The sequence below is a fragment of the Chelonia mydas genome, chromosome 1 (assembly GCF_015237465.2).
Source record: "Chelonia mydas isolate rCheMyd1 chromosome 1, rCheMyd1.pri.v2, whole genome shotgun sequence".
Classification (NCBI taxonomy): Eukaryota; Metazoa; Chordata; order Testudines; family Cheloniidae; genus Chelonia; species Chelonia mydas.
In genome coordinates, this window is record NC_057849.1 from 345,975,123 (window position 1) to 346,001,148 (window position 26,026).

Here is a 26,026-nt window from a genome sequence, read left to right on the forward strand (position 1 = left end):
CGGCATCTGTTGTTCGCAGCCAGCGTTAGGGAGCTGAGTCCAGCTGGGCTGGGTGCAGCACAGACACGCTGCTGCCTCAGAGAGCTCACGGCCCTCAAGACAGGGGAGCAAGGCGCAAAGAAGCAAAGAGACTTATTCAAGGTCACCCAGCTGGTCGGTGGCAGAGCCAGGAATTGAATGTAGGTTTCCTAGGCCAGCGCTTTCCCTGCTGCTGCCCGCTGCAGCTACCCCAGCCCAGTCTGCAGAGAGGATGAAAGAGAAATGGACCAGCAAGGCCAAATATCCCTTTAAAGGAAATGCTGGTGGAGAAGAGCTGACCGGATAAGTCTCTCTCTCTCTCTCTCTCTCTCTCATCCCCCCAAATTCCAGGTCTCTTGGGGAAGGGGGTAGGATTTACTGGCCATGCCCCTGAAGGTTCGGGGTTAAAGCAGGGATGCTGCCGCTGCTGGAGTGGCTGGAATAACAGCCTACCCTGTAGCAAGGCCATTTGCTTTGGGGGAATGACAGCCTGGCTTTGATGAGTTCCTCTCCACAACTTGCCCGTCAGACGAGCCAGAGCTCAGGGAAACCCATGTCAGCAAAAGGACCCAGCTGCTGAGAGTCTTCTAAAGAATAACTGTCTGTGGGGAAGAAAAGAGGGGTTGGGACTGGGGGATCTGCCAGCAAAGGAAAGTGGGGGAGGTGCAATGCTCCCTCAACTTCCAGTGTGCGCCTAAAGAGGGTTGTTACACACACACACACACCCCTCTGCTACCATAGCAGGGGAACAGAAACCAACCCGTGCAAATCAGTCTGACTAATGAAAGCGTTATTGTGGTTATGTGAGGCTCGCTAGCCAGGGGCTACAGAAGGGCCACCTTCTGATTCCTGGGTTACTGTAAGTGCAGAGTAGTTCTCTTGACTCCAGGAGGGTCGCTGGGGTGAGCGAGCTCAGAATCTGGCACGGGACGGCCACCCCGCGGAAGGTTCAGGTGCGTGTGTGTGTGTGTGTGTGTTTGCACGCTTGTAGAGCCCAGCGCTGCTCCAAGTGTGACATGCTTGCACGTGCGCATGGTCCATCCACCGGCTCTTGCTCCAAGCTGTCTTCACCCCTCCCCCCCGTTCCCTTCAGTCACTCCCCTGTCCCCACCTTGCAGCCGTGCGGCACCTTCCTTCTCCAACCTTGCAGAAGCCAACTGACTGGGGAAAACAGGCTGTCATGTCACCAGCAGTGGAGTCCATTGGGAAATCAGGGAGGCTGATGCTAATAGGATAAAGTATTATTCCAGCTCCTTTACATCCAGGAATTGTCTCCTGGCAGGAGCAATAGCTTACAGCTCGTGACTGCTCCCTGGAGTGCAGGCCAAGCAGCGCTGAAAATAGCCTGCACTGGGTCCCATCTCCATGGTCCTGTCTGAGCATTTACCTCTTAGTGGGTGTTTTCTTTGACACCAGCACCGGCCACTCCGCTGGCAGAGCTGTAGCCTGCTCTCTGGCTGGGAACAGCGTAAGAGCTCTCTTGAAATCGTTAGGCTCTCTAGGGTGAGCAGGCAGAGCCGTTCGTGGCCTCAGCCCTCCAGGGAGGGGAGTTGTTGGGATGCCAGAGGGAGCGTGGACGTGCCCACCTAGTGGGGAGAGGAGAGCCTTGGTGGGAGAAGTGGAAACCAAATACCTTCTAATTTTCCTCGTCTGGCAGGAGAAGGGGGATGCATTTTTAAAATATTGTCTCTGGCTGGCTGCTGACTCACCAGCCAGGTGAAGCGAGCAAGCCTATGACTAACCCAGCGCTAGCTAATTTTGGGGAAGGATCACGTTCGGATTGACAACAGCCCTCTAGCAGTTGGTTGTGCTGGAAGAGGATAAATGGCTTGTGGTTTTATAGTCGTATTGCACTCCTGGAAACAGTATCTTCTAATTTGTGTGTGCGTCGTACCTCGCCACTGCAGATCTCACACACCCACACGCTAGTACACACGAAGTTTTGTGCGATATCTCTACGCATTATAAATATTAAACTATATCAATGTAATGTACAGAGCTGTAGGCAATCTACAGTATATAGTAGGGACATTACAATCACAGTATATGTAAATGTGGATTGTCTAGATTGCATATGGATAATACACATGCAGAATAGAGACATTTAACTCTATACACTGTAAAACCGTGAACCATTTATCGTTACATACTAATATATGACACACATGTTATGTGTGTGTGCGCATATGTGTATGTATATGTAAAAACTGGAGACTAAATGTAATCATTAAATTGTGAAATACAGGACTGTAGGCCTTTAAACTCCTCCATAATTGGCTGGAGTTGCTACCACCCATCTGATGAATGTGTACGCACCAATATGCACATGGTGTATCTTTCGTGGATTACAGGAAAACTACCACGGGCTATAAAGAGATTCTAATTACAAAAAATAAATCATTTTTTAAAAAAAATTAAATGCATCTTTTGTGTCCCTCATTGCGACACGTGGGCACCTCTTCAAAGTAGAAAAACTCCAGGGGGTGGGACTACGAGACCCCCCACGAGGGTGCGTGCCAGTCGGCTGCTGCTACTGTAAACTCATGCAGATCTGCAAAAACATCCGCAGCAACGAAGCCAAAAATATCTGCAGCAGTAAGAATAATTAACGTTAACCCCAGCCGGGTTCTGTGTGGAGCGTCTCGGAGCCCGCGTAGTCTGAACAGCCCGGGCGCTTTGGCATCGGCTTGCCCGTGTGTGGGGAATGTCCCCAGAGGAGGGCGTCCGAGTGCTCCTTAGAACAGGCCGGAGCACCGAGCGGCCCCTCGCCGCGTACCGGCTGGGTTCCACTGAGAAATTGCTCAGAATCCAGGCCAGACTCCCGAATGCCGTGTCTGTGACAGGACCCGTAATTCCTGCCGCATGGGGTCACCCTAATCCTGCCCCCCCACGGCAGCTGGGCTGGGCCCATTTGGGAAGCTCTTTCGGAGGGGAGAGTGACCGAAGCCAAGGAAGGACTCCTGGAAAGGCAACTGGCCCATTTTAAGGCTGTAAGGGAACTATTTTAGCCTGAGCTCCTGCCTACGCAGCCAGAGGATTTCACCCAGGGATGCCGGCACCGGAGGGAAGGATTTTCCTTCTGCAAAGCATGGTTTGACTCTGAAAAGTCACTGGTGCTGTCTCCTCGTCGGATTCCGTGGTTGTGTCACACTGGTGCCATAACAAATTTGCTCTGTTTCAAAGTAAACGACTGCTTGTTTTTCCCCTAGCTGCCAGCCTTGCAGATTCTGCCTGGGCTGTAGGAGGCAAGCTGTGATCTTTCCTGTTCAAGCATCATCACCGGTGAGAAAGAATCCTGCTAGCCAAATTCAGTCCTTGATGACATCTGTGGAACTCCATTGTCTGCAGTGCAGGCTGCAGGGGCTCAGCCGAAGCCCTGCGATTGGCACGTCTTGATGATGCTCGAAGAGGCACAGAGCCTCCCCTTTGGCTGTGTTGGCTCTGCAGGCTGAAGGGGAGTAAAAAGGAGCGACAACGATGTTGTCATTAAGGGCAGCCGCTGGGAGTGTGAATCCGCTCCGGGAGCAGATCTGCTGGGCTTACAGTTACTTGTCAGTCGGGCCGCCCTGGAAAAACTAGCCGCTTGTCCTAAGTGCTCTCCACTGGGGCTAGCCCCACCCAGCCCTTTGCAGGAACCCACAAAGCTGGCCCAGTGTGAGGCTGGTGTCATGTTTCCCGTGGGACTCCCTGCAGTCAGGTTGCCCTGTTCTCATCGTCCACAAGAACGGCACTGAAAGCCAGAATCACGCGGGAATCTGTCTCGGTGCCTGACACGTGCCCTAGCCCTCAGGCACAAGAAATGCAGCCTCAGCCTGGACTGGCTGGGAGAGGAAGAGGGTGAGAATACCTGCTCTCAATAGATGGCCCCGGCAGCCTTGACAGCCTCCCGCTTCACCGAGAGCAAAGTGGCCTCTGTCCCAACCAGCTTCCTCCTGGGAGGTGCCAGCAGCTCCCCACAGCAGCGTGGTGGGCGAGACCCCTGCCAACGCCGTCCCAGAACGGGGAGGCTGCGGTGCCGGGGCGGATTTCTCTGCGTTGCTGCGACATGTACTTCTTTTGAAAATGCATCTTCTTTGTTAGTAAATATTTGCCTTTTGCAGGCACTGCAGCTAATTGCTGTGCGTTCCCCGGTACAACCTGGTGCTGTGACAGGCGGGGGCGGGAGGGGCACGACGGACCTCGCCAGTGACTCATTGAGAGAGTCCAGAGCTGGGGAACCCACCTAACCTGGCTGTCATCCTGCCCCTAGAGCCAGGAGTTCTAATCCCGCTGACACCTTGGACAAGTCACTTCCCCGTCCCCGTGGCCCATCTCTCAGCCACGGGCAGGAGCTAGTATTGTGCAGTGTTTCCCTCGCGCGCGCTCACACAGCAAGTATAGCAGAGCCCGGGGGTGTGGTACGGAAATGTCTCTAAAATCCTGTCGCTTTTCGTGGGAGAATCCAGCCGCTGTTCTAGGTTGGTCTAAGCCTGCGCCCGCGTCATTATGCCTTTGGTTCAGACACAACACAGCCTGCATCGTGCAGGGGGTTCAGCTCACCGGCCCTTGCGGTCCTTTCTAACCCCGCCGTTCTGCGACTCTGTGATCGTCTGATAAACTCGCCAGGGCTTTTTGCCCTGGGGGTGCCTGACCTCTGGGTTTTGGGAATCCAGGCCGGGTTCTGAGCTGGCTTCCGGGCCTGTGTCTGGGGTCTCTGTGGTTGGCATGCGTGGCACTGGGTATGCCTGGAGCCGGAGTGGGTGTGTCTGGGGGGTTGTGCTGGCCTCGAGGCGCCGCTGATCTCGTGCTGGAGGTGACGGGAGTATTCAAAGCAGCTTTGACAAGGACTCCAGGATGCGGCGTTAGGGCCTTGCACTGTCTGCCAGCAGCACTAACAATGCACGGGGCCTGGCCCAGCGAGGTCTCCTCGCTCCTGAGCAATGCGCAGAGGGAGTGCCCTTCCCAGGCTGCTCTAATCCACCCTGGGTGTCGTCAGAGCAAGTGCTGCCCTGGGAGGTTCTACGTTTCCTCTGCTGTCCATGCGCCCCTCCTGCAGCCCCCTTCGCCGCAGCCCTCCCCCGGGGGCCTGGCTCCCTGTCTGAGTCCTGTACTGCAGGCCATGGCTGGTGTGGCAGAGGAATAGCTCAGATTGCTCTGCCTGTCCCTTCTGCTCTCTCCCCACCTTGTCCGTGTGATCCGCAAGCTGCCCCCTCGATAGGGGGCTCTGCTGGCAGGTGGGAGGGCAGGGAATGGGTCCTGGCCATTATGGAAACTGTTTCCACCCCATTGTGGCTGTTGGCTGTGTTCCTGCATCTCCCCTGGACGCCTGCCCGGCTTTGCTAGGAATCGCTGGCTTTTTGGGATTCCTTCTAAAATAGCTTCTGAGTCTTGACTCTCAGCCCCCCCGATTCCCAAACAAAGTGGGGCGGGGGGGGGGGGCGGGTGTGCCGCGGTGAGCCCAGCCCTGGAGTCATAAAACCATTCCAGTCCCTGCTTGTCTGTGAGAAATCAATGGTAAAGGCTTCGGCCCAGAATCCCCTGCAAAGATTGTCCTGCTCTCCATCCCCGTACACCTCCCCTCTGGCTTCTCCAGCTGGCCTGGGCTGTTGGCTGATCAGCCATGTCTCTGCAGCCCCCGAATAAACTGCCTCCTGTAGCCTTAATTATTACTGAACGATATTCAGGGAGCAAAGTTTGGCAGCGCTCCGGGAGGAAGGGAAGCGAACGAGCTCTCTGCTCTCTGCTGCCTCTCGCAGCTCTACCGCAGCCATGCTCTCGGGCAGCAACTCAGCCCCGGCCAAAAGCTCTCCCCTCGCCGGAGCGCTGAGACGCTTGCTTTCCACCGCACAACTGAGTTCCTGAATAGCGGGAGAGCGCGAACAGCCGCCTCTCTAAAGTCATTTTTTTTGCTCTAAGCAGGAACATTATTTGCTTTGGTATTTTAATGTAAAGCCCAAATTAAAACTAAGTGCTTAAATAAAACCACTATGTGGCTCCAGCCCGATCCCTGTCTGTCTGCCGATGTATTAAAGTGTTTAGGGGGAGATTCCCCCCCTCTCCCAGTCCTCCCAGGAGTAGGAGGGCGGAGGCGAGACTGGGGGAGGAGACCACAGAGCAGGAAGAGCCCGGAGCACAGACCTAGTTTGTGGCTGAGCTGAAGCAGAAATCCGAACAAAGTGGTGCAGCGTTTTCATTAGCTGATCAGCCGGAGTGATAGAAGCCGGCCGGGAAGATAAAATCAGACATATGTTTTGACAGAAACACTCCCAGTTTCCACGAAATAAATAAATAAACCGACGAAATTAAACGTACAGAACCCCAGTGGGAGGCTCCTGCAGGCGCTGTCAGAGTCTGAAATGTTGGAGCGTTTGGCTCTGCAAGGTGCAGAGGCCACGAGGGTGGGGGGCTCCCCAGTGGTTTGGGGTCTCTGCAGCCTGGGGCAGGAAGGTTAATGACCTTCCTGCCTTTGCTACAGGATTGCGAGGTACTGGCACCCCCAAGACACGCAGCCCGCCCTGCTCGCTTCCAGGACACAGTCTTCTACTGCTTGGCCCAGGCCTCTGTCCTGAGAGTCAGACCTTTGGACCTGGCCATGTGCCTGGCAGGCTCCTGCCACAGAGCCAAAATCAACAGTCATGCTCCCCAGACACATGACCCCAAAATGCTGGGGTGGGTGGAAACACTCAGCAATTTGTTCTTTAATTAGAGAGAACGGGGAGGCTCACCAATCTGTGCTGAGCCCAGTGCCATCCTGTCTCAGGGGCCGTGACTCCCCACCCTCGCCCCTGGGGTTCAGCAGGCCGTTTTTCCTGCAGACAGAGCCTTGACCCCCAGCAGGTGTCCGGTGAGAAGTCTCGCTGGGGTATCAGTGCCCCCTGCCTGCAGGAGGAGACTCCCGGAGATTGCCTGGCTGTGCTTCCTCCAGCTGGCGGAGGGGTGGGGCCATTTGCCAGGAGATTGGAAATGAGCCCTCCCCTCCTCCAGAGCACCCTGGCTCCTAGAGGGAGGGGATCCCTCTTGCTCCGCTGAGTTTGGGGCCTTGACAGGGCTGCAGGTTGATTTGGGGTTTAGCTCAAGGCTCCTCCTGGATGTGATGTCTTGGCAAAAGTTGTCTCTAGGTCAGGAAGGCAGGAACCCTCTGGGTACAGCCAGCCACCCACTGCCCTGTTTCTGTGGGTTGCGATGCCCAAGTCCCTGGCGGGGTGTGGTGGCCTGGCAAGTCCTTTGTTCTTTGGCTGCCATTGTCGTCTGGCTGGACTTCCTCTCCCTGCAGCGTCCCAGGGCAAGTGGGGACAGGTTTAACTTTCTCTGGGCTTGGATCAGCACCAATGATTCTCCCATCCCCCCCAATCATGGGGAACTTCTCTGTTGATGATGGCCGCTGCATGGTGGTATTAGGGTGCTCAGTGATCCCATTCCTTGTAGCTGCCAGCCTGGCCCGTGGCCCTAGGGGGTGTTTGGGCAGGCAGCTGGCTCGCTGGGACGGCCGGGGTCGGATCAGGGCAGGGACCGCCCCAGAGGTGAGGTCTGGCTTGGCTGGCCTGTTCTGTCTCTTTCCCGCACCAGCCCAGCCCCGCGCACGGCAGCCTGCAGCACGCACCCTCCCCTGGAACAAGCTTGTGAGTGATTCATTCATGGATTTAGCCCCTCTCTCGTTTAATGACAAATTAATATTTTACAGCAGGGGAACCTATAAATCACAGCGTTAACTGCCTCACCTGTGCCTGGCTAGGGAACTGGACCCTATCCTGCCTTCCATGCCCAGGCGCCTGGCTGTGCAGCCCCGCAGAACGGCCGGTGGACACAGTATTCTTGCCAGCAAGTTAAAGTAGTATGGGCTGGATGAATGGACTATAAGGTGGATAGAAAGCTGGCTAGATCGTCGGGCTCAACGGGTAGCGATCAATGGCTCCATGTCTAGTTGGCAGCCGGGATCAAGGGGAGTGCCCCAAGGGTCAGTCCTGGGGCTGGTTTTGTTCAATATCTTCATTAATGATCTGGGGTATGGTGTGGATTGCACCCTCAGCAAGTTTGCAGATGACACTAAACTGGGAGGAGAGGTAGATACGCTGGAGGGTAGGGATAGGATACAGAGGGCCCTAGACAAATGAGAGGATTGGGCCAAAAGAAATCTGATGAGGTTCAACAAGGACAAGTGCAGAGTCCTGCACTTAGGACGGAAGAATCCCATGCACCGCTACAGACTAGGGACCGAATGGCTCTGAGGCAGTTCTGCAGAAAGGACCTAGGGGTGACAGTGGATGAGAAGTTGGATATGAGTCAACAGTGTGCCCTTGTTGCCAAGAAGGCCAATGGCATTTTGGGGTGTATAAGTAGGGGCATTGCCAGCAGATCGAGGGACGTGATCGTTCCCCTCTATTCGACATTGATGAGGCCTCATGTGGAGTACTGTGTCCAGTTTTGGGCCCCACACTACAAGAAGGATGTGAATAAATTGGAGAGAGTCCAGCGAAGGGCAACAAAAATGATTAGGGGACTGGAACACATGACTTATGAGGAGAGGCTGAGGGAACTGGGATTGTTTAGTCTGCAGAAGAGAAGAATGAGGGGGGATTTGATAGCTGCTTTCAACTACCTGAAAGGGGGTTCCAAAGAGGATGGATCTAGACTGTTCTCAGTGGTAGCTGATGACAGAACGAGAAGTAATGGTCTCAAGTTGCAGTGGGGGAGGTTTCGGTTGGATATTAGGAAAAACTTTTTCACGCGGAGGGTGGTGAAGCACCGGAATGCGTTCCCTAGGGAGGTGGTTGAATCTCCTTCCTTAGAAGTTTTTAAGATCAGGCTTGACAAAGCCCTGGCTGGGATGATTTAGTTGGGGATTGGTCCTGCTTTGAGCAGGGGGTTGGGCTAGATGACCTCCTGAGGTCCCTTCCAACCCTGATATTCTATGACACAGGCCTTTCCAGCCCCATGTGCGGACCAAGCCCAGCTGGCAGGAGTCCCTGGGAAAAGAACTGTGCGTTCAGGCGGCAGCTCCGTCTGGCCGATGCACAATGAGGAGCTGGCATCGGTTGGCACGAAGAAAGTGACCGAGGGTGGGGGGAGCTTGCTCCTTGCCTCTCATTCTCAGAGTCTGGAGGGCTTTGGCCCGTCATGGTTAGGACGGATTTGGGAAGGATCAAGCCGTGACCCATTATGGTGACTGAAGACGGTCGCTTTAATAGCCCCCATAGTGCTGAAATTCCCTTCAGCAGCCCTCTCCCGGAGCCCGTCTCCTGGCGTGGGGACAAGATGAAATCCCTACGTGGCTGGAGGGTCCAGCATCCCAGAGCCGGACGCTTGTGCTGCTGAGCTCGCTTTGGAGCCAGGGAGAGGGCAGCTGAGAAAAGGGCTAATGCAGGATCCCCCACCATTGGCCAGGAGACCCACCGTTGCAGCTCCTGGCGGCAGGGCTATCCCCTCCTCCCCCTGACACACACAGCTAATGGGCTTTGTCCCTCTGCACTTCTCCTTCCAGCCCCCACGTCCCTCGCCGCCTGCAGAGCCCCCGCACCAGGCACGAGCTCTTCCTCCCAGCTGCTTTTCAAACGGCCCGTGCTCCCTGGGAGAATTTCCTTTCAGTACAATTTCTCTGCTGGCCGAGTCTATTGAGGTGCAGCACTCACGCCGGCTAATGGACTCGCGCAATGGCTGCCTGCTCTGGCTTTTGCTGAAGGGGTCGCCATGCAATCAGCGGGTGGCCTCCCCTGCCCCATGGATTCCTTGCGTAACTTCTAATCAGTCCGGCACTGACAGCCAGGCGCTTTCCCTGCGGGGCGGGTCGGCCTGGTTCAGAGGCTCCGGTTCAGGGAGCAGGACCCGAGTGAGGGAGGCCGTCAGCTAGCCCTGTGCCGGGTTGGCCTTTCTTGTTTTTAATAAGATCCTGCCAGTCCTTGTACAGTTTAATTCTGACATGTAAACTAGCCCAGGCCAGGGGCTGTCCGCATCTGCAGCTTAACATGTGTGAGGCTGGGCAGAGAGCACTGGCTGCCTTGTCTGTCCATCCATCCAGGCACCTGTCTGGCCTTCCTCACCATCCTAGCTGCTTCCCTGCGTCCACCGGCTTGCTCCAGGACTTCCCCCTCTATGACACCAATATGCTAACCCATGCCTTGCTAAGCCACCAGGCTCCCATTCAGGAAGCCAGCCCTCCAGGCACCATTAACTTGTTTAGGGTGTGAATGTAAATAGCACTCAGACAGGCAGGTAATCTAATACCCTGCGATGGAGAGAACTGCTGGGAACCTGAGCAAGCTTTAATTGCCCAGCAATCCTGAAGCCAGGGGAAGGGGGCGGGGAGCTGGCTTATTGCATGGTGGGGGGCGGTTTGATGAGGTTGCATTTATTTCTCCCCTCTCCTCCGGCAGCTCAGCAGGGCTCGTCACTCCTCACTGTGCACCCACTCAGACCGGGGCCCTGCACCAGCCGGGAGGATGCTGGACTCAGCTGCGGTTGCTAGCGCTCACAGTGGTTTTGTTTAATTTGAGGAGAAGCTACGGCCAGCTTTAAAAATGTTCAATACTTTTTTTCTCCCCTATCCCCCCACTTTTCTGACCAGTACCAGGTCAAAACCCTTTGGATTTGATTCTGTTTGATTTCCTCCTCGGGTCAGCTGGTCAATTTAATCCGTTAGGGACATTTCATTAAAAATTTGAACAATGTTTATTAAAATACAAAAATACACTTGATTCTCAGAGTACAGTCAGATTGTTCTGAAGTTGCTTTCTGTTCTCACCCTTTAGATTTGAATCCTTTCACTTTGTTTTTTAAAGCTCAGATAAGAAAGGAAAGTAGTTACATTGTTTAAATGGACCAGAAGGAAATGCGCACGGCCTCCCCCCAATGCTCCCCTGCTCCCCAAACACCTTTCACGGGCTGCTTTGGGGGATAAATGTGACAGGGAGGAGAGCCTTTTTCCCCCTTCTAGGGTTCACCAGATGCTCGCGTGAGCAAGAGACTTTCTGTCAATATGACGATTCCCCCATGCGTAATCTGGTTGCATTTCTATAAACAAGAGAGAGTATTTCTGCCTTGCAGCAGCTCCGGTTTGTTTTTCTCCCACCCCTCCCGCCCCCACCAGTTGACAGTTATCTAAAGAGCCCTCAATTGATTGGGGAACCCCAGCAGTTGGGGAGGGGGGAAAAGCTTCATCTCTTGCCACCTTAAAAAAGATGGAAAAAATCATAAAATTGGAGCATGGTCTACAATCATCTGTCAGATCTCCTGCACCATAGCCACACACACACACACACACCCCGCTCTCCCCTCTACCTGCTAGGATGTCCCCTCTAGCCAACCTGACCTAACCTTCCCTCTCTCCCTTCCCTCCTGGGAAAGTCAAAGGCGCACACACATGCTCCCTGCGCACAGCGGGTTAAACTGAACTGCAGGAATCTGGTGCAGTGTGGAACCATTTGACTGAGAGCGACGCCAATTTCTCTCTCTTTCACTGCTCTTTCTGTAGAAGCTCTGTTGGGATACATGATACCCACGGAGCCGGTACACACGGGCACACGCACAGCCCTATTGAGATACATGGCAAATGTTGGCATTTTTTTCTTTAATACATATATATATTTAGCCCCACGGTCTGTCCATCTCTCCCCCACCCACCCACACAAAAAACCCATTATTGCATTTGTAACATTTTGGCACAGTACAAATTCTTGGTGCGTTTTTTTCCTTATTTTTTTAAATAAGATAAATCTGTAAATATCGATGTTGGGCTTTAAGAAAAGATCTTTAGAGAAACGGGTTTGTGTTACCGCATTCTGTGGAGCGGCTTCTAAAAACTGATACTTCCTTCCCCCGCTTCCCGCCTGTCCCTTGGCTAGTTGTGTTCTCAGCCTCACTCCAGAAAGTCATTCCGGCATCTTTTTCGTTTTGGATTTTGATTTTGTCCCCCCCTACCCCCCTCTTTTTTTTTTTAAATAGAACTTACAAGTTAGAAAATAGGTTTTTTAATTTTAATATAATCTGCTTCTCTTATCAGCCCATAGATTGAATATATAAGCATATACAAGAAAAAAAGTCTCTCCCCCACTCTGTACAAAAGTTGCTGTCTTTTTTTTGTTTTGTTTTGTGCATTCTATTGCATTTATAATTTCTGAAAAAAAGTCATATTTGAGTTTCCTGTACTTTGTCCTTGGTGTGGGTCTGAATTATATACGGTTCAGAGAGAGTGGTTACCGTGGGGTGTAACGAATTCCCCAGGCTGTTTTCTGTCCAGTGGGCCCCGTGTGCCGGTTTGTAGGTGTTGTAGCTAATATGGTCATGAATTGTAGGCAGCACAACTGCCCCCTCACCTGATACACTGGTCGGGGCCGCCGGGGCCGCCGGCACGTCCTCGTCCACCTGGATGATCTCCACGGTCCGGGCGGCCGTCACCGTGCTGCGCTGCTGGTGCCGCTTGCGAAGTTTGTAAAAGACAATCAGCATGGCCGCCGCCAGCAGCGTCACTGCCACAAAGCAGCCGATGATGATCTTCGTGGTCTTCATCACCTCGTCCAGGCTGGTCTGCATCTTGTCGCTGGTGTCCGCTGTGGGCACCGCCACCGGCTTGGGCGTTTTGGTGGTCTGGATCAGCACTGTCGTGGTGGTGGTGTACGCCGGCTGGTACCCTGTCGAAGTCGTTGGCACTGGCTTAGTGAATTTCGGGGAGATGTCTTCGGGGGAGATCTCTGTGGTTTCCACCGTGACGGTGGTGAAGAAGCTGTAGTTGGAAGTGTTGAGCTCGGCCGTACTCACGTTGAGGTAGGCCGAGGCGTTGGAGTTCCCTGCCACATTGGTGACCATGCACGTGTAAACCCCCGTGTCCGTTAGCAAAACGTGGGAGAAGTTCAAGGTCCCGTCATTGAGGACGGATATCCTTGGGTGGTTAGACGCGTGGCTCAGAACGGTCCCGTTAGGCAGCAACCACCTCACAGAGGACATGGAGGGAGTCCGGCACTTGAGCTCCGCCACTCGTCCTTCCGAGATGTTTAGATCCATGGGGGCGTCCATGATAAAGGGTGCGGAGCACTGGAAGGAGGTCTGGTCCACCTCCACCAGGAACTTGCCCCTCATGTGCATCGGGGCGTGGCAGCGCCCGCAACAGGTGGAGTTGGTGGGGATGTACTCCCGCAGCCACCAGGAGAGCCACAGGATGTCGCAGTCGCAGCTCCAGGGGTTGTGGTGCAAGTGAAGCTCCACCAGGTATCTCAGGGGGGCAAAAAGGTCATGCGGCAACGAGGTCAGGTTATTGTGGGCCAGGTTGAGCTCCACCAGCGAGGTGAGGTCGTCGAATGCGTTCCGCTCAATCAGGCTGATCTGGGAGTTCATAATCCACAACTTCTTGAGAGACTTTAACCCATGGAAAGATCCTGGCTTGATGTCAGGGAAGTTATTCCCCGACATCTCCAGTTCCTCCAGCCCCACGAGGGGCGTGAGGTTTGGCATGTCTTTAATGTTACACATCCCAAGATTAAGGTACTTCAGGTTGTATAATCCCTCAAAAGCCCCCTCAGAAATGTACTCCAGCTTCTTGAGCTCGCCCAGGTCCAAGCGCATGAGGGACGGGACCCGGTTGAAGGCGTACGAGGGGATGCTCTCGATGGGGTTGTTCCTGAGCCACAGCTCCCGCAGCTTGGACAAGTACTCAAAGGCCCCGCTCGGGATGACGGTCAGCCAGTTGTCAAACAATTCCAGCGTGTTGAGACTGGCCAGCCCATTGAAAGCACCCACCTCGATCTGGCGGATAGAGTTCCTGCCCAGCTGCAAGACCTCCAAGTGGTGCAGGTGCCGGAAGGTGTCTGCTTGGATCAGCTGGATGTTGTTCTCCATGAGGTTGAGATAGCGGGTGTTGGAAGGGATGCCCTGAGGGACCTCCGCCAGGCCGCGGCGCGTGCACACCACCTTGCTGAACTGGTTACTGCAGGAACAGACGGAGGGGCAGTTCGGGGCTCCGGCCCAGACAGCTGCTGCAGACAGAATCCACACCTGCGCCGTGAGGTAGACGACCGAGAGCAGGGCAGCATTCCAGGTGTGGTGCACAGTTACCTGCCACAAGAGCTTCATGATGTGGCACGTACATAATTCACCATCGTCCGGGATTTGGCACAGAAAGGAGAAGGGGCCCTATTCCCCCAGCTTAAACCAGCTGTTCATTCCTCTCGCCAGCTAACAAAGGGGCGGGGGGGGGGGGGGGGGGGAGGGAGGGAGCTGGGGTGGAGGGATCAGGGGAAAATGGGGTGAAAAAAAATAAATAAGAAACAAAGCAAAGCACGAGCCCCCCCAGCCGAGCCCCCTGCTCTGTAATTGGCACCTGCCTGGGGAGGAAGGGGTCTGTGCGCTGCTCTTTAAGCTCTCACCGCAGGACGCCGCTCCATCCTCCCCATCCCCTCTTCGGTTCAGTTTTGAATTAACAAAGGGGAAGAAGGGGGAGGGGGGAAGGGGAAAGGGGGGTGAAAGACAAAATGGCTCCTAGTAAATCCAGAGCAGGAGCTGGGAAAGCAGCGTGGAAGGAGCCCGGCTGGAGGTGAGGCCCGCTCGGCTAGGCAGGTGCATAGTTGCCTTCTGCCCCGGGGAGCAACGCTGCCAGCGCTTTGCAAATTTGTCCTTGGCTCCGAGCGCCGGCTGCTGCGAGCAGCTGCTGGGGCTGGTGCTCCATGGCTGGAGCGTGCACCCTGCCCCCCGCCCCCGCCGGGAACAGCCAGACAAGGAACCAAAGAGAATCGTGCTCTCTGCTCGCTGCCCCTTTGCCAGCCTCTTCCTCTGGCCCCGCTCGGTCCGTGCTCGCCCCCCTCCCCACGGGGGGCTCTGCTGGGGATCGCCGGCGGCTAGCGGCAGCCCATCGCGGTCGGTCGGTCGCTCTTGGCAGCGGGGGCGAGGGGTCACTCTGCACGCCCCCCCCCTTCCGCGTGCGGGGCTGCGGTGCCTGGCCCGGCTGCAGCCTCCTCGCGCTTCGCGGCGACCCGGCGGCTTCTCCGGGGAGGGGGGCGCGCGGCCGTGCGGCGGGGGGGCCGCTCTGGAGTGCCGCTGTCCTGCTGGGGGGAGTGCGCCAGCGCCGAGCCCCGCGTTAGCGCCGAGCCCCGGCGCAGGATGGGCAGGGCGGCGGGCTCCCCTCCCGCGGCCCCGGCCGGCTCCCCCGCGGCTCTGAGGTAGTGAGGTGGGGCGCCAGCCTCCCGGTGCCGTTAACGTCTCTGTTGCCCGTCGACTGCGGCGGGAGGAGGCGGAGGCGGGGCAGCAGCGGCGGCGTGAGACGCACCGGACCCCGGTAACATCTTCCCTTCCTACCCGTGCCGGCGGCAGCCCTCTCCCCCGGCGCCCGGGCTCCCCGCGGCGGTGCTGGTGCAGGCGGCAGCCGGGCAGGCTGCTCTCTCATCCTTTTGTCCTTCAGTGGGAACGTGGATGTACTGCTGACGCATCGTGTGCTGGGCAGAGCGGGAGCGTGATGCAGGGCTCGCAGCCTCCCCCTCCTCCGCCTTCCCTCCAGGGGTTAACGGCCAGGCTGCCGTCCCGCGCTCCCTGCAAGCAGGGCCAGGGAGCGGCTTCGGGCCGTGCTGCACCAGGAGGCAGGGTGGCCGCGGACGGGGCGCCGGCGGCCCCCCCTCTCCCCCCCCCGGCTCTCGGGGGAAAGGCCCCGCGATGCCCTGCCGAGCGCGGAGCGGGCTGCTGTCCGGGGGCCCGCGTGGGGGCCCGGGCGAGGGGGCGGCGCAGGGCCAGACGCAGGCAGCGCTGAGCAGCGCGGCAGCCGGGAAGCCTGGGCTCAGCCCGTTCCTCTGCCTCCCCCCGGGCTCTGTCCCGCCCCCCGGTTTCCCAGGTGCCCTCGTTCCGCCGAGGAGGGGCGTGCGGCTGGGCGGCTTGGGGGTAGAACGGCCATGTCCCAGGGCCTGGGGGCGGGAGGGTCTCTGAATTCAGTTGGCCCATAGCCCTTAAGGGTACTGAGCGGTGGCTGGAGCTGCGCCATCCCGTGACCCCAGGGGGAGGAGGGGTGTCAAGCGTCGCCCCATCCCGTGACCGGCGGGGGAGTGGGGTCGCCCCATCCTGTGATCCGGGGGGGGAGTGTCTGGATTCTCCCCATCCTGTGACCCTGGAATGGGGGGGGGGGGGGGAGTTGCCCTGTCCCCTGACCCTGGAATGCTTGTGGGGGGTGTCTGGAGTTGCCCTGTCCTGGGACCCTGGGGGGCAGTTGTCGGGTCACCCCATCTCTTGCCACCCCCCCCTTCCGGTGTGTGTGAGTCTGGAGTCACCACCGTCCCGTGACCCCAAAGGGTAGAGGGGGGGTCTGGAGTTGTGCCAGTCCTTGAACTTGGGAGGAGGGAGGTGTCTGGAGTCACCCCATCCTATCATCGGGGGGAGAGTGGCCCCGTGGGGGGAGGAAGTAGCGGGGGTTGCCCTGTCTCGTGACCCGTGTGTGTGTGTGGTGTCACCCCGTCCCAGGGGTGGGATCTGGAGTCGCCCCATCCCTTGACCCCAGGATGGGCAGGAGGTGTCTGGAGTCACCACCATCCTGTGATCCCGAGGGGTAGGGGGGTCTGGAGCTGCACCATCCCTTGAACTTGGTGGGAGGGAGGTATCTGGAGTTGCCCCATCCTATGATCGGGTGGCAGAGAGTGGGGTCACCCCGAGCTGTGACCCCGGGATGGGCGGGGGGGTGTCTGGAGTCGCCCTGTCCCTTGACCCGGGGTGGGGGGGTCACCCTGCCTTGTGACCCGGGGTGGGGGGGTCTGGAGTCGCCCTGTTCCGTGACTGGGTGTGTGTTTGTGTGTGTCTGGATTCACCCTGTCCCGGGGGAGGGGGTCTGGAATCGCCCCTGTCCCATGACCCTGGGATGGGTGGGGGGTGTCTGGAGTTGCCCCCGTCTCGTGATCTGGGGAAGGTTGGGAGCTCTGAAGTTGACCTGTGTTCGGGGGCAAGGGCAGCTCACTTGTAGCCTCGTGTGGAGGGGCAGGGGAGAGAGCAGTGGCGGGGGCGGGGAGGAGGCTGTGATGCTGCTTGCAGCCCCTTTCTGGTTCCCCATGCCCCAGGAGAGGTGTGTGCAGCCTGGCTCCCTTCTTGGGGGGCAGCAGGCTGGGGTGTTTGTGAGGCCCCTTTGTGCCCCTCGTGGCTGGATCCCATCGTGGCCGGGGCTGGCTGGCTGGCTAGCCAGCACTTCCCCATCTGCCAGGGAGGCCAGGCACGCTGCCTTGCCAGCTGGGGGCTCTCAGCTGACGTTCCACGTGGCTGATCGGTACCTCAACGATAGGCCAGGATCCCAAAGGGCGGCAGGTCTCTCGCGCCCACAGCTGGCTCCGCCAGGCCCTACCCCACCCTCCCACCCCACCTGTGGGTCACACCGGAACAAGCCCAGCTCTCTGCCGCCCCCAAGGGGAGGCTGGGAAAGTGGCGGGACTGGCTTGGCAATGCAATGGGCACCCTGTTGCGTGGCTGGCGGGGATGCCTAGCGAGCATGCCTGGCAGCATGGCTTCTCCTAGCCCAGTCTGGAGAGCAGGGAAGGAGAAGTTGTCCCCCAAGCAGCCTTGGGGTTAATGCCTTTCCCCCCGGGGCAGACGTGGTGTGATGGGCAGGAGGGGTGGTCTCGGAGTTGGAGCAGCACCCTGGGTTTCCAGAGCGCCTGCTCCTGCCTGTTACTGGACATTGCATCCAAAAACCCTAGGACAAGAACGTTAAGGGAGTGAAGTGGAGCCCTCTGCAGTCAGGAAAGGCCACAACTGAGGTTGTTTGTGCAACCTGAACTCTATGCCCTCGGGCGCAATGACGCTGGCTTTAATGATACGATCACACACTGGTTTTTCCACACCTCCCCAGAGGTGCCTGAGGGCGGGGCAGCGAAGGAGGCTGGGGTCTGCAGAACCCCGGCATCTTTTGCTGCAGACGTGGGTGTGCAGTGACAGAGGCACGGGATGCCGGAAGAGAAAGGAAGGTCTCGCGGCGAAGGCAGTCGAATGCTGCCCGGGAGAACTGCATTCTCCCCCAGCCGCTGCCCCAGCATTTTGTGTGACGCTGGACAAGTCACAGAGGAAAATGCTCCGTTGGCCATGAGCTGGGGGCTCCTCTCTCGCCGGGCGCCCCGGGGGCAGACCCGGAGAAGTGTAGTCTATGGTTACTGTGCTTTGAACAGTGCTATGCACTTGCTAGGTACACTGGAACAGCAGCCCCTAGGTGTCTCGAGTGGGGTGCCAAAAATTAACAGATGTTTTTTGACAATTTTGGTCTTAATCTCTGCAAGTCTCAGCCCCCAGCTGTAAACAGGGATGATAATCCCCCCCTAATCTCACCGGGGAATTGTGGTGAGAAATCCACTAACGTGTGTGAAGCGCTTGGATTCTGCGGTGAGAGCACCATGGAAACGCCCAGGAGGCAAGGAATAAATGTGCACTCGGTGCGGGGGAGCCTGGGGCACGTGAAATCGGGCCTGGGTCGCTCGCTGACGGAGGCGGGAGGCCTATGGAAGGAACAGCCTGGGACAGTGCCCAGCCCATCTCATGCTGCAGAAAGGGGCGCAGCGCTCTGGCTGGTGACTCCCGGCCTTTCCTGGCTTCTGAGTGCTCCACTTGGCCACCGTCTCGCTCCTTTAGGGTAGTGTTTTGCGTGTAACAGGCAGCCTGCTGGTGAGGGTGCGGAAGCCGTATTGACAAGCAGGGCGGCCTGGCTGCATCACCTCTCCAGGTGCTCCCAGAGAGCAGGGGAGGTGAGCTGGATCTCTGGGGGACCCTGAAGCGGAGTGCCCTTGGAGCGCCCGGGCAGATGCCTGTGACCACGCTAGGTTTGGCTGGAGAGGAGGGACCGGTGCGGCCGCATGCTCCAGCTGGGTCCTGGAGGCAGGTCGGTCGCACCTTGTGGTTGTCTTGTGTCGCACGCTGCTGTGGTTGAGACACATAAGCATTGAAATCTCTCTGCTGCCGTCGGGGCGGGCACGCCGTGTCGCACGTACGGCACCTGCGAGCCCGTTGTACTGGGACAAAGGCTCTATCCAGGCGCAATGCACCGTGCTCGGGTCCCATCACTCGGCTGTCGCTTCTGCTCTGCCGATGAGATGGGGGTGCAGTGGGGGTTTTGTGCCCTGAGCCACAGTTGTGTGTGCAGGATGCAGTCCCAGTTCCATGCACGATCGCTACGACTCGGTGTAGAAATCCAGTCACTGTGCCCTCCCGTGGCTAGCTAGACCCCTTGGTCTGTGGTCACTCTAGGGGGAAATTTCTCAGGCAGGTGCGCACCAAAACGGCGTGAGCAGCGGGCCCAAATGGACTGTGAATTCTGGGAGGGGCTGACTGGCTAGCGGGGACCTAGCCCGGTGTGAATGCAGCAGCTCCGACTGGTTTCTCGTGTCGCTCTGTGTCCTGTTGGCAGGCAGCGCTGGGTGCACAGGGGGTGGTTGTCTGGCGCTGGGGGCTGTTGGTGGGCAGGGGAGAGCGAGGTTTGTGCCCGTCCCTGGTACGGAGGGCGTGTGCCCCCGTGTGCTGTCGGAGTTCATGGTCTGGGGAGTCCAGCAGCTATCTGGCATCACACAGCAGCATCTTCTCAGCCGGCATTTCCCGTCTTCCCCCCGGCTAGGTGAGCACAGCAGTTCCATCGGCCCCGGGCCTCGCTCCTGTCGGCCAGGCCTTTGTCAGCTGGGGCGTAGGCTCCTGTCGTGCACGCCGCACGGGGCTGCCTCTTACAGTCACCAAGGAACGGGCACAGAATTGGGCAGCTGTGAGCCAGTGACACGACTGCACTGCATGGAGCCTCGGGCGCCGGATGAGGCCTGTGTGGCTCAGGGCTGGCCTGTCGGAGGGACCCGGCCGTGACAGGGGTCAGAGGCAGAGCTGGAGCTGGAGCTCCCGTGAGTCTCGGAGAAGGAGCTGGCAGCTGGACATTCTCCAGAAGCCCCCCCACCCGCACCCCAGGCTGGAACTCCTGCCCCGCCCCATCTGCTGCCGACCTGAGGACCTTCTGGTCATGCTGCACAGCAGCGGGGAGGGAGGGTCCTAGCGATGACTAGGGCTGGGGGAGGAGCGGGCGGCTGATGGCCTCTTCGGGGAGGAGCAGTCACTGGGTCTCGGGCTGCGTTTATAACGTGTGCCATGAATCAAAATAAATGGTCCCTGGGGCTGTCGGCCTTGTGCCTCCCTGGCCTCTCCCCAGGCCGGCGGAATAGCCCGGGATCTCCTCTGATCTCTGCAGGAGTGGGCCGCCTCCTCCCCCCTGTAACACCCCGGGCCCGCTGGAGCTCCCCTCCGAAGCAGAGCGTGGAACGAGGTGCCCGTTGGCGAGGGCGGGGACCCTGCTAGCGCCTGTAATGGATTGGGAGGGTCTGTGAGATGAGCCCGCTCCGCTGATGGCAGGCTGCCGGGGGGAGGGGGTGATTAGGGCTGCTATTTTTAAATACTTGGTGGCGCTCGATGCCGTGGTGGTGGGAGCCCCGCCGGCACCAAGATAGATCGGGCTAATTTTGCCGGGCTGGCTACGTTGGGTGGAGAGTAATGGGATGTAATTCTGTCTGGGGAATCGCTCTCCCCTGCTCCTCCCCAGCCTTGCTCTGTGCAAGCATCTGCTCTGCCTGACTTCATCCCTGCCGGCTCGCACGCTGCCGATGCGGGACGCCCACCGCGCCCCAGCAAGCGGCTGGGCAGGAGTGAATTGAGCCCTGGGCGGGTGGTGGGGCAGGAATTGAGCTCGCGCTGGGCTGGCTTAGATAGCGGCTCATTTGCTCCCTGCCAGGCTCCGTGCTGCCATGTCCCTGCCTTGCTGCACCCCGCTTACTGGTGTTTGTGGTGGTGAAGCGCCAAGGAGAACTGGTCCCCGACCAGCACCCCGGGCTGGGCGCTGTATGAACACGCACCGGAGCTGGGCCCTGCAGATATGCCCCATTGCGGGTTCTCCAGCTCCAAGCCCCGCGGAAGGGCACGACGGGGAGGTTCCTGGCTGGGGGGAGCAGGTCCGTGGTGGATGTTCACTGAGTCACTGGCAGAGCCCCTGTGCGTTGTGGGAGAACACCAGTGGAAACTGGACGTGGTGGATGATTGCTTCTTGATTGTTCCGTGATGAGCCCCATGGAGCGAGGAGCTGCCCAGACCCCGTCCAGGATCCGGGGCCCCCCGTTGAGCCGGGAGCTGCCCGGACCCCGTCCAGGATCCGGGGCCCCCCGTTGAGCCGGGAGCTGCCCAGACCCCGTCCAGGATCCGGGGCCCCCCGTTGAGCCGGGAGCTGCCCAGACCCCCCCCCCGCCCCCCCGTTGAGCCGGGAGCTGCCCGGACCCCGTCCAGGATCCGGGGCCCCCCGTTGAGCCGGGAGCTGCCCAGACCCCGTCCAGGATCCGGGGCCCCCCGTTGAGCCGGGTGCTGCCCAGACCCCCCCCCCCCCCCCCCCCCCGTTGAGCCGGGAGCTGCCCAGACCCCGTCCAGGATCCGGGGCCCCCTGTTGAGCCGGGAGCTGCCCAGACCCCGTCCAGGATCCGGGGCCCCCCGTTGAGCCGGGAGCTGCCCAGACCCCGTCCAGGATCCGGGGCCCCCCGTTGAGCCGGGAGCTGCCCAGACCCCCCCCCCCCCCCGTTGAGCCGGGAGCTGCCCAGACCCCGTCCAGGATCCGGGGCCCCCTGTTGAGCCGGGAGCTGCCTGGACCCCGTCCAGGATCCGGGGCCCCCCGTTGAGCCGGGAGCTGCCCGGACCCCGTCCAGGATCCGGGGCCCCCCGTTGAGCCGGGAGCTGCCCAGACATACAATGAGAGGCAGCCCGCGCCCCAGTCAGAGTGGGCAGGACAAAAGGAAGAGCTGTCCCGTTACAGAGCTGGGAACGGAGGCCCAGAGAGGTCCTGTGGCTTGCCCAGCGTCACCCAGGGAGCCTGTGACATGGCAGGAGCTGGGTCTGGACAGGAGTTTTGCCGTCTGCCCTCTGGACACGGGTGAGGCGAGGCCCCATCTGCGCCGCCTCCTTTGCGGTGGAAGGTTCTGGCCTGTCCCCGGGGCAGGGATACGGCTGTCAGGCACGACTAGATCATGGTGCTGTCTAGGAAGGAGGCAAAGATCTTGTCACCGCTCAGTTTGCCTTTAGCTTTGTAACAGGTGATGCTACTTCATGTAACAGGATGCACAGGAGCGGAGGCGGGGGGTGGGGTGCCTGGCAGCCAGCGTGCCCCTCTTTGGAAAGCCCCACAGTTCCCGAGCCGGATCCCAGCCTCGGCCAGCCCCTTTAGAGTCACCCGAGTCCCGGTGATGGAGGCGCTGCCGAAGGTTTGAGTATTCAGAATCTTTGTCCTGGGGAGCTCTGCGGGTTCGGGGTGCCAGCTGGGATGGAGGAGCCCAGTACCAGCCCAACGAGCAGTGCGCCCTGGGTGCTGGATTCACACAAAGCGCGGCCTGTCCCGAGGGAGCCTTCCCCCGCCCCAGTGGTCCTGGGAGATCCCCGGGGTTACAGCCTGGCCTGTGCACTCACCGCGGGAATGCACCCATTCTGGGGTGGAACCCAGCCGCTGGTCATCAGCCCCACGCTGCAGCAGGGCGGAGGGCCAGCTGGGGCAGGAAGTGATGGATCTTCTCTCCAGGGGACAGGGCCGGGCAGTAGGGCTTTCCCCAGGTGGGAAGTGGGCAGGCCAGGGAAACCAGCGGTGGCTTTTACAGAAAATGGCCGGGGATCTTTGGCCCCGAGTGGTCAGACTGTTGGTTTTGAAGGTGCTTCCGGCAGCACCGTGCCCCCTCGCTGGGGTCAGGCTGGCTCAGAGGAGAGCTGGGGATCCCATTGACCTCTCCTGTCCAAGTCCTGCCGGGCCAAGGGCTCAGGTTGTCTGAGCCCCCAGCTGTCTCTAGGCTAGCTGTGCATGCTGCAGCGTGAACTCCTCTGTGGTCTCTGGAGGGGAAAGCACACACCCATGGGGAGCCCGGAGCCCGCATTCTCAGGCAGGGCAGCGAAGGGTTTGAGTCATGGTCCCTGGGTGGCACAGCAGTCTGCCAGCCTGGGGAAGCTGGACACATCTTTCCCCAGAGCCTGGCAACACTGCCTGGGGCGGGGCGGTCCAGTGGGAAAGCAGGCTCCCCTCCCTTTCCCGGGGCAGTGTCCCGCCTGCGGGCTCAGCGGCTTTGCTGGGATCGGCGCAGGGCTGAGAGCTGCGTGTCCCAGCTGGAGCGGTGAGCGGGTGACTGGACATTGCTGTGGGCGCAGAGCTGGGTCCTAGGGGTCAGTTTCAGGGCAGGTCACTAGTCTTCCTGCGGAGGGGTGCTCCCTCTTTTCGGTCTGAGCTCTTTGGTCGTATGCTGTGCAGGGCCGGTCTGGTCTCTCATTGCAGCGCCCTGCCCAGGGAGCCCCCGATCTCGGCACTGCTCTAATGCAACAGCGCTCCCGGGCTCGTCAGCGGCGCTGCCAGGCCCCAGGGGGCCATTTTCCCTGCCTGGTTTAGATGTGGCCTGCGGTGCCTTCTCCTGGAGCCTGCTCTAAGAGCCGTCTCTCCGTCGCCTAACCAGCCACTAGATGCCCACGCAGCCCCCGGAGGGCAGGGCCGGCATGCTCCTCTGCGTGGCTGCAGCGGTGAAGTGCCAGGCTGGCTCTTTGTTTGTTGGGATCGTCCAGCCCGCGCTGCTCGCTCAGAAGTGGGCCTCTGGGTGTGCGGGGGCCCCTGGGGGCGCACGCTGCGTGTACTGCCTGCCGGCCTCCCACCCTGATCTCTGGGGCTCCCCTGCTCCGCCCCACTCTGCGGAGAGGGAAGGAGGGCTGCAGTCAGGACTCCTGGGTTCTGTTCAGGCTCTGGGAGGGGAGTGTGGGCTAGTAATTAGAGCTGTCAGGACTCTTAGCCTCTCTGCTTCTGCTGACTCGGTGTGAGCCGGGTCACACAGCAGCTCCTGAGCACCACAGCCATGCCTCGGCCCCAGGCCTGGCTTCCTGCACTGGCCTCCTTGGATCGGGCGGCTCCGAGTGGGGTCTCATGGGAGACGTGGTGGTGTGGTGCTCGGGGATAGCCTTGACCACTCTGAGGGTGTTTCTGTGGTGACCGGTCGCTGTCACGGCAGAGCGCAGGAGTTCGATTGTCCCCGACTCGGCGGCGGGAACCAGGCGCACGTAATTGCAGGCAGGGAGGGGCTGAGGCTCCGAAACCTCCGCTTGGAGCTTTGCCCAACGTCTCCTAATCGCAGGACATTGCAGCAGAGTGTGACCCACTGCCCCTGCCCTAAACACCCCTCCTCACCCCGGTGCCGAAGCTCCCCCAGTCTGGGAGCACCAGTCGGGTGGCACTGGGTTCCGTGTTGGGGGACGAGGCAGCGCGGCGGGAGAGGAGATGCCAGCCATTCATACCCACGGAGGGTGTTGGCACGCCCGTCCCACCTTGGAGCCAAGTGGTCCCTTCCCGCCAGGGGTAGGAATGCCCTGCATGCATCCTGCTGCTTTAAGGACCTTCTTGGCCGTTTGCTGCCATGCCCTGCCCCAGGCCTGGTGCTCGGCGCGGGAGCTTCCCTGGAGGTGGGGAACCGTGTCCTCAGCACCAGCTGTTGGGCGTGTTCCCTTGCTCTAGGCCTGCTCTCCCGTTAACCCTCCCCCTCCCATCGCGCTGTCCCTTGCTGGCGAGGTTTGAGAGAGGGCTCCTGCCGAGGAATGCTGAGCATCTTCTGGCCGTCAGAGTGAGCCGGAGTCCGGACAGGGCTCCCCGCGCTCAGCCCGGCGAAGGGAAGGCGTCGCTTTTGACAGCAAGTTGTGTCTGGGTTGGCAGCTCTAAGCAGTGCCAAGGCCTGCAGAGCTGAGTCCTGGGGCCAGCGTTTCTGTTGTCGGATCTATGTACAATTCACACACACCACACCCACACTCCGGATTCACGTCACTGCCACTTGGGGAATGCTGCGCTGCAAGGATCATTCGGGCCAGGCCGCGGAGAGGAGACCTCCGAGGAAAACCCCAGCGTGGCAGAGTGCCGACCCCGTACCCCAGTGCTGCAGGGAGCGGGGCGCGCTCGTCTGAGTCCTCCTGCGTCAGTGCCCCAGTGTGGTGCTGTGGGGCACTGGGCTTGCTTTGGCTTTTGTGCTGACAGACTTGAGGTCCTGAGCATTAAGTGACATGATCGGGTAAAATCCACCTCCCTGAACTCTCCGCAGTTTCAGTGGAAGAGTTGAGCTGTCACGTAGAGCTGCTGTCGCGTTGCCACTTGGTGGTGATCAGGGTGGAGGGGGGCGTGGGCGTGTACACAGCGTGTCCACAGCTGCTGCACCTGTGTGAGCGAGAGCCTTTGGAGCACGATTGTGTAGCAGCTGGAGGTCACTTGCTGCATTGTGCACTGCGCAGACATCTCTCTCCCCTTGCCCAGAGGGGGTGGGGGCCTGGAGAGCTCAGTTACGTTTCTGCCATTGGGGATATTTGGCTTGGCCTCAGGGTAACGGGGGCCAGATTATTTATAGGTGCAAATTTCAGAGCTTGCCTAGGGCGCATCCGATTACGGAAGAACCAGACTCTACACGTGTTAAGGCCTGCGCTGTGCCAGTCTGGCCAGGAGGGGGCAGTCTCCAGGGCACCGGTTTGCCACATCACCGCGTGCTCCGCATCTCGCTCTCCTCTTTCAGTTGAAAGCCGACTAATGTCATTTGCTTTGCAAGGAACCTTATTCTGCAAATCCACTTGTGTGCGGGGGCTTTAACTCCCGCTTACAGGATTAGTGGAGATTAGCAGGGCGGCTCCATTTCTTCCGCCGAGCTCTTTAACGGGAGGACGATCTGGTTGCGGCTGGGAACCGGGGAGTTCTCCCAGTAGCATCCCTATGGGTGCTCCACCAGAAGTGTGTCTGCATCCCCGCACTGCTGCTTGTGGAGAACTTCAGGAGCAGGGTCCATTGGGCCTGCACATGCACCGTCTCTCCTAGTGCCCCTGTGACGAAGTGGGACTGTTCTTAATGTTTCCTCTGAATAGTGTGTGGGTGCCTCAGTTTCCCCATGGCAGTTCTTAAGTATCTAGGGGGTGGGGTAAGGGTGTATGATCGTTGCAGAGCCCTAGAGGGCAGGTGTGTGCAGGGGTCTGGACACAGAGAATGGCCGACACCCTGTTTCCTGGCAGCTAATGGCCTGGCCCTTCCCCCCTGCAAGGTGAGAGCTAAAGGGTTGGA

General features: G+C 59.2%; 2 protein-coding genes across 3 annotated transcripts in view; one reads left to right on the forward strand and one right to left on the reverse strand.

The window, feature by feature from the left end:
• The window catches only part of SND1 (staphylococcal nuclease and tudor domain containing 1), a 480,324-nt gene that overhangs the window by 396,421 nt on the left and 57,877 nt on the right, over positions 1-26,026 (forward strand). The window lies entirely within an intron of this gene.
• Positions 10,667-15,978, reverse strand: LRRC4 (leucine rich repeat containing 4). The gene has a single exon (XM_007065448.4). It carries the CDS (start codon positions 14,050-14,052, stop codon positions 12,115-12,117), a length of 1,938 nt encoding a protein of 645 aa, XP_007065510.2. The 5' UTR covers positions 14,053-15,978; the 3' UTR covers positions 10,667-12,114.